Source organism: Panicum virgatum, chromosome 5K, assembly GCF_016808335.1.
Source record: "Panicum virgatum strain AP13 chromosome 5K, P.virgatum_v5, whole genome shotgun sequence".
NCBI classification, from domain to species: domain Eukaryota; kingdom Viridiplantae; phylum Streptophyta; class Magnoliopsida; order Poales; family Poaceae; genus Panicum; species Panicum virgatum.
The window spans coordinates 43793454-43806420 of record NC_053140.1 but is presented as its reverse complement, the minus strand read 5'-3'; the positions used below and the strand labels follow the sequence as shown (position 1 = coordinate 43806420).

General features: G+C 51.3%; 1 protein-coding gene across 1 annotated transcript; it reads right to left on the bottom strand.

Moving 5' to 3' along the window:
* Nucleotides 1-5895: 5895 nt before the first annotated feature.
* LOC120710131 lies at nucleotides 5896-11482 on the bottom strand. Its single transcript, XM_039995798.1, has 4 exons — nucleotides 11155-11482; nucleotides 10407-10687; nucleotides 9746-9914; nucleotides 5896-9367 (listed from the first exon to the last, which is right to left on the bottom strand). The coding sequence occupies exons 1-4, from the start codon at nucleotides 11335-11337 to the stop codon at nucleotides 6566-6568; spliced, it is 3435 nt and encodes a 1144-aa protein (XP_039851732.1). The 5' UTR covers nucleotides 11338-11482; the 3' UTR covers nucleotides 5896-6565.
* Between the last annotated feature and the right edge of the window lie 1485 nt (nucleotides 11483-12967).

Genomic DNA, 12967 nt, shown 5'->3' with positions numbered 1-12967 from the left:
GAGAGAGGAGGGGAAGGAAGGAAGGGATTGGGGAGGAAGAGGAGGAAGGGGACGAGCTGATGGACCCGCCGCTGCCCTCCTCGCTGCACGCTGGGCTTCCGGCGGGCAGCTCCGGCGGCAGCAAGGGTAGAGAGCGTGGGGGGAGGGGGGCCGAGGCGGGGGGACGGGGGGAGGCTCCCGAAGGGAAAGATTCCCCCCTACAGAACTCTCTCTTTGACCGCTGCCTCACTGACCATAAAGCCCGGCCGCAGCATCCCCGCGAAGAACATGTTTGTGCTGCTGGAGAACGTCGCGTACACGCGCACGGCGCCGTACGGGGTGCACTGCACCTGGCCGACGTGCATGCGCGGCTCTGGCAGCCGCAGCGGCGGCGGTGCCAGAAAGGTGCTCGACGCATGCGCGCCGCCGCCGCCGTGCTGCAGCCTGTACAAGCTCACGAGGTGCTCCTTGATATGCGCGCATGAGAAGCTGGCGCCTAGCTCCTGGAGCGTGGCGCCTCTCGCGGTGGACAACGGCGGCGGCGGCGGGCAGGAGGCCTGCTGGCCGTACCTGTACCAGTCGCCCTCGGCATACGCGACGAGGGTGATGGCGCCAAAGCCGTCGCCCTCGAGCTGGCCGGTGATGAAGGGGTCCGAGTGGCTGGGCGGGCTGGGAATGCGGAGGCGGAGCACGATGCCCCGGAGGTGCTCAAGCCGGTCGTCGTCCTCCTCGTTGTAGGTGCCGGAGCCGATCATGCAGAGCTCAGCAGAGGTGGAGGAGTAGTAGCCGTCCAGGTGGAAGGAGACGGAGTGGGCGCCGCCCGCAAAGCCATCTCTCTGCCAGCGGCCCGCCGCGGAGACGAGGGTGGCGCGATCGCCGGACAGTCTTAACGTGGCGAAGACGCGAACGACGGTGGCGTCGGTGGTGCGGTCGACTCGGAGCGGGAGTAAGGTGAACGAGCGGCGAAAATGGAACATGCTGTCATCATCGCCGCCGCCGCCGCCGCTCTCATCTCTAGCGAAGTGGATATCTTCGCCGCCGGAGAAGTAGCCGGCGCTGAGCCGGAAGGAGTGGATGAGCGGGAGCGTGTCGTTCCTGGCGGCGACGTGTTCCGGGGCGGGGGAGGGGATGGTGCAGAGCGAGGAGTCTGTGGAAGAGACTGCCGAGGAGAGCACGGCGACGGAGAGAAGGAGGAGGAAGCATAGGTGATCAGTGGCCAGGTGGTTGTGGTTCTTGGCTGGCGGCAGCGCCATTTTGGTCGGGAGGAAGACCTTTGCGGCTAGCCGGCGAGGTGCGCAATTGGAAGCACCCGGGGTCCCGGGCAGTGTGGTGTTATAGAGAGAGCGTGGAGTGGATCGGAATGGGCTGGCGTTGCTCAAGGAGCTTGTAATTGGTCCAAAGTGGATTAGTTGGAAAAGATGTTGACATCTCGAGGTTTTGGTCCAAAGTGGATTAGTTGGATTAGGAGTGTAGTGAGAGATGGCTCTCTTTGCATCAGGATTAACGATGAGTATAGCCATTTCTTTAAACCCGGTAAGGGGCTGAGACAAAGAGATCCTCTATCTCCCCTTTTATTCAATTTTGTAGCTGATGTCTTTACTAGAATGCTTATGAAAGCTGCTCACCACAACCTGATCTCAGGTTTGCTGCAGGGTGTGAGTCCTAGAGGGGTTATTAGTCAGCAATATGCAGATGATACTCTCTTCTTCCTTGAAAATAACTTGACCAAAGCTAGACATTTCAAGTGGATCCTGGCCTGCTTCGAGCAGTTGTCTGGGATGAAAATCAATTACGACAAAAGCGATATGTTAGGCCTTGGCCTTGAGGAAGAGGAATCTTTGATGTTTGCTAGGCTCTTCTGCTGCAGAGTGGAGTCTTTCCCTCTTATTACCTAAGGGTTCCCCTCCACTAAAAAAAAAGTTGAGAAGAGAGGATCTCCAGCCGGTGGTGAATAAAATTATCAAAAGAGTTGCAGGTTGGAAGGGGAGGCTGCTCTCTTATGGGGGCAGACCCACCCTCCTTAAGTCTTGCCTAGCAAGCATCCTAATTTATATGATGTCAGTTATCAAATTCCCTAAGTGGGCGATTGAGGCTATCAATTCTCAAATGGCCCACTTCTTTTGGAATAACCAAGAGGGGCGGCGAGAGAAGTTCCATCTAGCCAACTGGCTCATGGTTTTCCAAAAAAAGGACTATGGGGGTTTAGGCGTGCCTGACCTCCAACAGCTGAACATGTGCCTTCTGGCTTCTTAGATATCTAAATATCACCTGAATAAGGAGTCTCTCTAGAGGAAAATTGTTGATTTCAAATACAAAACTTGTGAGCCAAATATTTTTTGCTATCCTGAGCTAGATACTTCACTTTTCTGGAAAGGTGTGCTCTGGGCATGCAAGGCAGCCAAGTTGGGGTACTCCTGGAAAATAGGTGATGGTAGAACGGTCAAGTTTTGGGAGGACCAATGGTTCGGTAACTCAAGCCTAGCTATTCAATTTTGGCCTCTGTACAATATTGTGAATGAAAAGGGCATCACAGTGGCGGAGGCGTGGAATGGGACCGATTTAAAATTTACCTTCAGGAGAACTATGTCGAGTCATGACATGTCCCTCTGGTATGAAATCTGTAACATTGCTAACTCGATCTCTTTCTCTAGTGAGGGTGATGAGTCCATTTGGAGTCTGAACTCCTCTGGGGTGTACTCAGTACAGTCCCTATATGTTGTAGTACAAACTTTTTTGTGGCTGCTCAGCAACAATAAGTTGCTGACGAGAGATAACTTGTCTAAAAGGAAAAATATTACAGACAAAACATGCCTGTTCTGTGGGGGAGATGAAACTATTCATCACCTCTTCTTCGATTGTTGTTTTTCCACGAAAGTTTGGGCTTCGTGTGCTGATATCTTGAACATCCAAGGGCTGAGTGCTTTGAAGCTGTGGCCCATTGGTGGATTAGTAATAAAAAAACATATGGTCCTTAACATGTGTACCTCGGCTTTCTTGTGGAGTATTTGGAAAATGAGAAATGCTCTTTGTTTTCAGGGGGTGACGTGGTCGGATGTGCAGATGGTACTCAGGAAAGCAAGCAGGATGTTGAGGAGATGGAAAAGCTTATGCAAGGAGGACGAGGAACTGCGCTTTGGGGAGATCGTGGAAGAACTGGACAGAAGAGCTGCGCAACCTCTACACATCGGCTGGACAGTGCCGGGTTCGCAGGCTGCTCCAGAAGCTTGGAACTCGACGGCAAACAGAGCGGGCGGTTCATCAGGTTTTGGCTGGAGCATGGAGCCTGATGTAGCTGCTCAGAATTTATTCTTTTCTGTTGCTCAGAGAGGGCGCACTTAGAATTACGCTCTAAAACGCTTAAACTGCTGTCAAGACCTGTGACGTTTTTGTTTGCTGGAAATGAAAACGGGGGACCCCCCCCCCCACCACCTTTCGTCTAAAAATAATGGACAACTGGCAAGAGAAAAATCCATGCATCCACAGATCCACGTGACCACGTCTACAGAATCAAGTTGGGTTCAATATGTACCGCGGAGGCTGAAATTTGCAGCATCACTTCCGGAAGCTACCGTGCATCCACGTCTACATCACGTGCAGTGGCGGATGCAGGATGAGAGGCAAGAGAGGCTGAAACAATAAAGATGTTGATTTGTGTGAAGATTTAATGGTGATTTGATGCTTTTCCTACAGTGTTTTACGTGTAATTAGGGGAGCTTAGGGGGGCTTGAGCCCCCTAGCCCCCCTCCTGGATCCGCCGCTGATCACGTGGAAAGAGGAAATAACTGTGTGGGAATTGTTCAAAACGTTGATATGCTCAGTTTCTAAATATAAGTACATGAACCCTTCAAAATTTATCCATAAACAACATAAATATTTTTTGAAAAATGAATATGCCTAGCCTAGTGGTTACAAGAGTCTCGGTAGCACCTGAGGTCCTGGGTTCAACTCCTCATAGGAGTGAATATTCTGAGATTTAACGGCGTTGTGCATTCAGTGGTAGGCGACGTTCCCGTCGACAACGAGGCGTCTGTGGTGACTTCGTCAATCTCGAGAATTTGCCGGCTCAGTCTTCAAAGATGCTCATATGGGTAGGATTTGCATACATGTGTTCATAGAGGTGTGAGTGTGCGTGTATTGTGAGTGTCGGAGTTATACTGTGTGATCTAAAAAAACCACATCATAAGTTATTGTTTTTTTTAGAGGAACAGGCACAACGCCCTGCCCCATCTTTCATTAAAGACAAAGCAAGAAGGTTTACAACGTCAGGCAAATTCGGTTACAACGTTCAGGCACCAACAGTGCACACCTTGCACAGCTAACAGAAAACCAACAGTAACGAAAGCTAGAAGAAAAAGGCAATAGACATTAAGAGAACAGCTGGGAGAGGCTTTTTCTTTTGTTTTTTCGCGGAGTGAATCTCAGGCCACCCAGGATGTCCCGCCCTTCCCGTCAGATTTCTTCAACTTCTTGGCTAGCAGTCCATTGCCAGTGGCGTCTTGAGGGCCACCTCCCAGTAGAAAAACCACTGATCCATACCTTGCTCCAGATTCCCACTGAACATCAGCTTCCAGTCCACCATAACCAACCAAATTTTCCTTATGGCTACTTTTAAATCTTTGCAGAACTGGTTGTTGAACGCGGTCATTGCGAGTTAGCCGTAAACTCCAGCAGAGATACTGTTATTCAGAGATTTTTTTTTCACACAGCCATTTACTAGCCAAATCAAAATAATTGCCAATATGAACACCAGAGAAGAAGTTGTACAGGGTCCAAACATACTCAGCCACCACACAGTCAAACAGAAGGTGGTGAATGGATTCATGCTCCAAAGGAACTGACACTCTTGAGGTTTAGACACACCTCTACGGCTCAAATTATCAGCTGTCATCAACTTATTGGAAAGAAGCCACAGAAACTCATGAATCTTAGGAGCTACTTTAATCTTCCAAATAGAACAGAGCGTTTAGTAACATAGCCTTTTAGTTTCTTTTTTTGGGGAAAGGACATAGGGGCTGTCTTCACGGTATTTTTTTTTCAGGGTCGACTTCTCTTTTCTGTTTTGCGGTTTGGGTCTTTGCGCGGTGTACCTTAAACTCTCTTTCTTTCTCTCTTAATTGAAAGGCAGAGCTCCTGCCATTTTGTTCAAAAAAATCTTCCAAATAGAAGGAATATAAGCCGACACTACTCTAGAATTGATCACTGTGTAAAGGGATTGAGTGGAATACTTACCCTTGCCCTCATATTGCCAAACTAGAGCATCTCCATCACTGTTATAAGCTACAAAGGTTATGATCTCAGTTAGCTGCAGAGGTTATGATCATAAGTAATTGTATTTGCTTTTTTTGTAACTTGTACGATATGATTAACATTTGTTGTAAAATATGCCTTTTTAGTAAACCAGGAATTAATGCAATAGGTTGCCCTAATATCTCATACTAGCAAGCAATTAACGCAATTAGGAGGTGGCACAACTTGGGTAGAGAGAGTACATAACGGTAACTATAGGTTCCTGGCTACCTCTACATGGTAATATCTGGTTTTGATGTATTGAAGTCTAGAATTCGGAATTGGATACACCCTACATATGTTGTTTAGATGGCTTGTGAATTCCGCAACCCACAATTCCGCCCCCTCTCCCTTCGCATCTGATTGCAATAGTCCCATCCATAACCCACCCTTCCTTTTAGAACGGTTTGTTAAGCACTCATTCCCCTTTTCAAAACCTCTATTTTTCTCCCATACTGCATATCCAAATATGGGATAAAATTGGGGCCATCTAGTTTATGGGCGACTGTATGACGCTCCGTACTTGAAATTTCCTACCAGGTTTAAGTTAACAATTGTTAGTGTGTTCTCCGATACCCATACTATTTTTCATATGTCCCTTTTCTCTTTCTATCACTATATACATAAAAATTACATGTAAATATTTATATACACAAGTTTGATCAAATCACAAAGACAGAAATTGTAGAAAGTGAAGAACTTTATAAAAGGTCAAAAACAAAAAATTGCAAAAAAATTGGGAAAATTTTTAAAGCAACTTTCAGTGAAACTTCAGAAAAAATATGAAACAACATTTTAGGAGAAAATTTGGAAAATAAAATTTAAAAACAATTTGGGAGAAAACTTTCCGGAGTAAAAGTTCCATAGCAAAAAAAATTGGAAGCAAAAATTTTAGATCAAACATGGGAGACAAAGATTTTAAATATAACTTTTGGAGAACAAAAAATCAAAAGGAAAATTTTTTGAAGCAAAACTTAATACCTAGTTTGGAAGAAACTTTTCATGAACAAACTTAGTCACCAACTCGAACTACGCAAGAAATAGAAAATGAAAAGGGGAAGGGGTAAAGAAAAGTAGAAAATGTAGCCAAATTATGGGGTGGAGCGGACAGCTGTTGTTGGTCCTGCCACGTGCTCCACGCAGTGCGTTGACTGTTGCGAGCGCTCCGCGGTCGACCGCAAAACCAGTTTGTGGGATAAAATCTTATCCCAAATCTAAACATCACCAAACAGTAAAAAGATACGACTTTAGGTGCACGACCGTTGCACAATTGTCTCGTCGGCGCACGCAGTCACGCCAACTAGGACCTGGTGGACACCATCTCGTATTCTCCTGGCCCTCTGCTCTTCGACCCGCACAAGAAGGCGCCCCCGAGCCGCTGCTGCAAGAAGAGCAGCGCGGCGAGCAGCGCCGCCCCGCACGGCACGGCCACGTCCCACCCGGCGCCGAAGAGGTCGTCGCGGGGGCCCGCGTACTCGAACGACGGCCTCAGGCTCGGCACGTAGCCCCGCTTCCTGAACGCGTCGTACGCGTGCGGCGCCGCGCGGATCGCGGTGCCGCCTGCGTAGAACCACGGCGAGAGCACCCGCACCCTGGAGCCCGAGAGCGCGTTCCGGACGACCTGGGGCAGCAGGAACCCGTCCAGGACCAGCCCCGCGTACGCCGCGAGGTCGTACACCAATCCCTGTCCCGGCGGCGCGGAAAGGCCGAGGTGGCCGTCGCTCGTGTGCACGATCCAGACCACGACGGCGCCGAGCGCGTACAGCGGCAGGCATACCCAGAGCGTGCTCCTCTCGGCGTCGGACGGCGACGGCGACGAGCCCTCGCGCTTGCTCCCCGCTTGATCCGCCGGCCGCCGCGACGACAGGGCGAACTGGAGGAGGCGCAGCTGCAGGACGAGGGCCAGCACGGCGCTTGCCCGCAGCACGAGCGCGTGCAGCTCCAGCATCCCGTCGCCGGTCAGCTTGACGAAGTACTGCCTGCGGCTGTCCCTGCTGTACGTGTCCTCGAGGTTGAGCACGAGCGGGATCACGTAGCCAAGCGCGAGGACGACGAGCGTGGTGACCGACATGGCCGGCAGCGCCTCCGGGTGCTTCTTCACGTGGCGCAGCTGCAGGGCCGTGAACACGCAGGACAGCGCCATGGACGCCACCAGCATGATGCCCTCCATGTCCATCCTGGAGACCGACTCCGCCAGCCGCTCCACGTACATCCCGTCGCCGGCGAACTCCAGCGCCTCGAAGAAGAGAGGGTCCTCGCCCGGCTTTCTTAGGCTGCTGATCGTCCCCACGGCGCGCTCCCTAGCCACTGCGTCCATCGGAGCGAACTTGACGGTGACGAGCACCTCGCAGTCCGACTCCGACGACGAGACGTTGATCGCTTGGCAGGCCACCATGCACAGGGAGCCTGCCCTGGTGTCGTAGACGCCTTCTGCCGAGACGCGCCGCAGCTGCGGCGAATTGGCAGGCGAGTTCCCGTAGGCAGCTGGGGCATAGTATCGCAAAGTGTAGCTGACGTTCAACAGCCTATGCTTGTTCACCTCTTGTGCCGCGAAGGCCGCGTCGGCGACCAGCCCGTCGCCTTCGACCATGGCCGAGCCGATCGTGACCGGCCAGGCGTACCCGGTGAGTCCTCCTCGCTTCTTCAGGGAGAAGCTGAACGCGAAGTCCCGGAACGAGGAGTTGCCGGGGAACCGGCCCTTCCTCTCCTTGCTCAACGCCGGCATGGAGTCGTGGTGCTTCTTGGCCTCCTCCACCCGGGTGTAGTTGTACTTGATGCCGGCAACCTGGTACGGGTAGCCGCCCCAGGTTGTGGACACCGAGATTGCGGCGTCGCCGTCGATGCTGCCGCTCGCGTTCCAGATCATCCCGGCGGCGACGCTCCTGTCGCGGAGCGACCACACGGCCGGGAACCAGAAGCTGGCCCCGATCCCGCACTCGCGGACGGCTAGGTCCGCGCCGGACCGGCCCGAGCTCGCCACCCGGCACGCCCTCAGGCAGAGCCGGCTCCGGGACGAGTCCCAGAACCCGTCGGCGACGAGCGCCTCGTCCCCGACCAAGAAGCCACGCCCACGCCCCCACCGTGCGGCCGTGTCGTTGGATGGGGAGGCGGCCGGTTGGTTGGTGTTGGTGTAGAACACCATGTACGCGCGCACGGCGCCGTCGGCTGCGCAGCGCATCTGGTTGATGTAAATGCTCCCATGGCGCAGCCGCAGCGGGAAGCCGCTCGCCGTAGCCGCGCGCCCACTAGGCGGCCTGTACTCCAGGCCGTAGGAGCCTCTTCCGAGCAGAGCCCTGAGGAGGCCGCACGAGAACCCCGCGCCGAGCATCGGTCGCGCGCCAGCCGGCGGCGGTGCCGGCGGGCAGGACGCGGCCTCGCTGTACGCGTAGTCGTCCTCGGCGTAGGCGACGAGGGCGACGGGGTTGAAGTCGGCGCCCCCGAGGCGGCCCGTGACGAAGGGCGCGGAGAGCTTGGCCGGGCGCGGTACGGTCAGGCGGAGCACGACGTCGGAGAGGACAACGACGCCGGAGCCGTCCTCTCTCGCGTAGGAGCCGGAGCCGACCATGCAGAGCTCCGCGGCGGCGGCTGTGGCGGTGGAGTAGTAGCCGTCGAGGTCGAAGGAGACGGAGTGGGGGCGGCTGCCGTGGCGCCGGGTGAGGCGGGACCCCTCGAGGGTGAGCGTCGCGGAGAGATGGGTGACGGTGGGGTCGGCGGTGGCACTGGAGCCCTCGCGTGGGTGGAACGAGAAGGCGCGGGCGTAGGACCGGCCGTGGGCGAAGTGGAGGTCGCCGCCGCCGGAGAAGTGGCCGGTGGAGGTCCAAGGGAGAGCGGGCGTTGCTCCGCCGGGGGATTGGTCGGAGACGGGGACATCTTTAGCGGCCGCGGGGGAGTGGCAGAGCGAGGAGTACGGCGCTGCCGTGGCGGCGGGGTCCGCGGGGAGCAGCAGGAGGAGGCGCAGGAGGAGGAGACGGTAGAGGTGGCTCTGAGCCCCCGCCATTCTGGCCAGAGGAGGCTGCTGCCGGCAGTTGGCGGTTGGCGCGGTTATTCTAGTAGGTGGGGAGAAGAAACCGAGGCTGCAATTTTGCAGGTCCTGCAACGTCTTCTGTACGTCCGATCCGAGCCGTCAGCCATGGATAATGGGCTTCAGGAATTTGGAGCTGAATAATTGATTAGTGGATTGCTCCATGCGTCGTCCTCATCTACGCATGCAGCAAAGAGACACTACGATCATGCGGTTCAGAATTGAGAGGGAGACCAGGACCTCAGGTCAACCGTGACCTCTTGGCACGGTAATTTTGTTGCACTGCAGACCAGAGAATCAGAGATGCACACGACTTGAGGCAGAAGGATGCCGTGGTCAACACGGGCTGCAGGACAACTCCAGGAGTCTGAGTGCGCCAGGATGAAAACGGCTTCACCGTCATCCAGAAAGCAAACATTTTCCGAATTCTCACAAACATGTGTGCTGTGTCTGTGTTACATGCGCGTCGAAGGACTGGTGGTGCAAAAGCTGGCGCATTGGCTCATAGCCGAGCTGACCTCCACCGGCAACACCCAGACCTGCCGGCTTCGCGCCGGACGGCACTGTAGCACCGCGACCATCCCGGCCATCCATCCGTCGATCTCCTGGGTGCACAAGGCAGAACAGCCTAGTACATGACAGGCATAAGCCGACACGGCTGGCTGAGATTACCAAGAAGGCAAGAAGGAAACGAGGCATCCAACAACATGACAAGCAGCATCGTCGCTAAATCGGCTTAGGTGTTAGAGACAAGAGCAACGCGCTCATAAAAACCGGCCGGCACACACCAAAAGGCAAACAAGCATAGCGGTAATAAACACCAGACCAAACCAAACGAACGTCGAAATTACTGTTTATAGATAGAGCAGAAAGACGCCACAGGCGCAACTTGTCTCTAGGAATTAGAAATAACTGGAAGAAATGGGGTGAACTTGCAGGAACTAACGACCAAATGTCCAGATTAAACGGATGGGTCCGGTGATCGCGCATGGTTCTGGGGATAGAAACCCAACAACGATGCCGCCTCCCCAGAAGCGAAGTCTGTCGATTCTCCTGTCGCGAAGCAGAATCTGCCAACCTCCCTACTTCTGAGTCCTGATTGCTTGACGCTCTTTATGGCTTCAGGCTCGATGGGGTTTCTGCTGTGGCTTTGGCGGCTCCAGGATCCTGGAACTCAGCGCAATCGACACCTATCTTGGAGAACGCCTTCAGCAGATCCGCGAGTAGCCGCTTCAGCGGGACCTTGAAGTTGGCGGGGCAGCTCGCGCCACCATCGTTGACGTCCCGCTCGCCATCTCCGACGAGGCAACCAACTTGGGCACCGGCCATGTAGGACTTGCACACTTTCAGGATTTTGCGCCCATGGTTGCGGAAATGGCCAACAACGAAGTTCTCAAAATTCTGTAAGAAGTGAACATACATCAAATTTCGAACCATCAAGATTGTGAGAAGGGTTCAGTTTTCTACTCTTTTTTTTTTGATAAAACTGTTTATCCAGGGGCGAAGCTAGGATAGAATAGACCCTGTTGCCCATTCCATTGCATAGAAGAAAATCGATGTACTAGTTTACACGGTAAAATTCAGTATACTGATAGAATTATTTTTTTTTTCACCGTGGTGAATGTGCACCAGGGAAGGGCAACGTAGCGTCGCCCCTGGGTTAATCTCGATAGCTTTCTCATTCCACAATGGTGTGCGGAGCGGATCCAATGGATCTTAGTCTATTCATGTTTTTTTTGGTCACCCAAAAACATTCTTCACCAATGAAAAAAGAATATTAAAGACCATGTTGCTTTTAAAAGAAAACAGAGGAAAATATATCGACAGAAACATAGCAAGGAAAAACATAAACAGAGCATAAATCTTACCTTTGGTGGATTCCGAAGAGAGTACTGCATTGTTCTGCAGGATAGCAGAAAAGTCTTTTCATTGTACGTCATAGATAGCTTCTCCCCAAGAGGAGTGTTAGCATACTTAGCATGCCCAGGTTCATTGAAAACTGGTTTGGCATTCAACACCAAGGCCTGAATGGAGACCAAGACTTGCAGCATGGTTGAATTAGCTGGGTTCCAATTCTCACATCCAGTACCAGCCCAGGTGTTTAAGAGACTAAGACATACTTTTCCAGACTCATAGAGATTTGGGTTAATCTGCAATCCTCTAGAGCGGTAACTCACTTGCTGAAACAAATATAATGACACTCATATTCTTAATAATTGGAAACAAAGAAAAAAACAAGCTATCATAGATGCACGTGACATCAAAATATTCTTTACCGGAGGTATACTTGGATAACGATAAGGGAATTGGACATCAAAGGAGAAAAGCCCATCATGGTAAGGAGTGCCTGCTGGTCCAACGATGACAGCTCTAAGCAGGTCCATTCTATCCTCGTAAACTCTTACATATATTGCGTCTGTTCAATTTGTAGAAAGTACCAGTAAGTACATGAAAACAATTGCATACCATGTCATTTTCTGGTTAAATTGGTAAAGATCAACAAGTCCGCTCATCTGGTGAGCATGTAGTCAGGAAAGGGTAAGGACCAATACTATGAAACAGTTTGCATTTAACAAACCTCTAATATATTTAGAATATTAGACCACGAAAAAAAAACAGTAGCCACTTACCTGGCAAATCATTCTCTAGGAATTTCCATTCATGCTGAATCCGCTTCAGCCAGGGCTTCGTTGGCTGTTTAAAAACCAACTTAATATTGAATTGAAGAGATAAAATGAAGATAGAGCATGTCCAAGTTTAAAAAATAGATAGCTACCTTGGTCCCAGGACGAGGATTTAATGAGTACAAATGATCACCATGGTCATTAACTGTATCAAATTGTTTAAATGTCTTGTATTTCTCATCAACTTCACTATTGACGATCTCAGCTTGACTGAGCTGATGTGGCATCTTAGCAGAAGTCCCCTGTGGTAAAACTGCCTCCACACCAGGTGGAATGTCCATGTAATTATTCGCACCAGAGTTAAAGCTGCTACCACTTTCCATCAGTGGACTGCTATTACTATAGTATTTATTGAGCTCCTCTCCAGGTGCCACACCAAATTGATCCTAATAATATGGAGCAAGCATCGTTAGGCCATCCCATGGAAGAGGATCTGTATCAGGGATAGCACTTGAGCCGGCAATATCATAACCTCCCAGGCCATCCCATGGGTCAACCTTTGTGGCACTTGGGCCAGAAAGATCTGTAGACATACGACTCTGAAGTTGCCCACAGAAAAGGAAAAATCAGCACTCTGAAGTTTCCCAACAGAAAAACTAAAATTAACCACTAACATAGTATAATAATAACCAAGGGTACTAAAAAGAAAGCAAGTCTGCAAAATACTTCACATTAGCACGCTTTATCCAGTCCAGATGAATAACAGCTTTCTTATTCTTGTGATTTTCTATCTTCTCGTCAATTGTCACAACTCCATCAGGAATTCAGGATCAACATCAGCATCAAGTTCAATTATGTCCGAAGGAACAGCCTGCAGATTGGACAAGTGACATATTTAAAACAGAAAGGTTTTATGGCATCTTAACATGTTGGAGTATTTAGAAAGAAAAAAAAACTTAGCTAATGAATATAATGTACCAAGCCATAAGCCTGGAAGAAGGCAGAACCAAATTTAGCATTACCAATCATCTCATTTCCAAACATAATGCATTAGTTT

Coding starts and splice junctions, on each gene's coding strand:
- LOC120710131 (XM_039995798.1), bottom strand. CDS start 11,337: ATGCTGCAAGTCTTGGTCTCCATTCAGGCCTTGGTGTTGAATGCCAAA. Junction 9,915..10,406: donor GAAACCCCATCGAGCCTGAA/GCCATAAAGAGC, acceptor GTCATGTACTAG/GCTGTTCTGCCTTGTGCACC. Junction 9,368..9,745: donor ACCAGTCCTTCGACGCGCAT/GTAACACAGACA, acceptor TCGGACGTACAG/AAGACGTTGCAGGACCTGCA.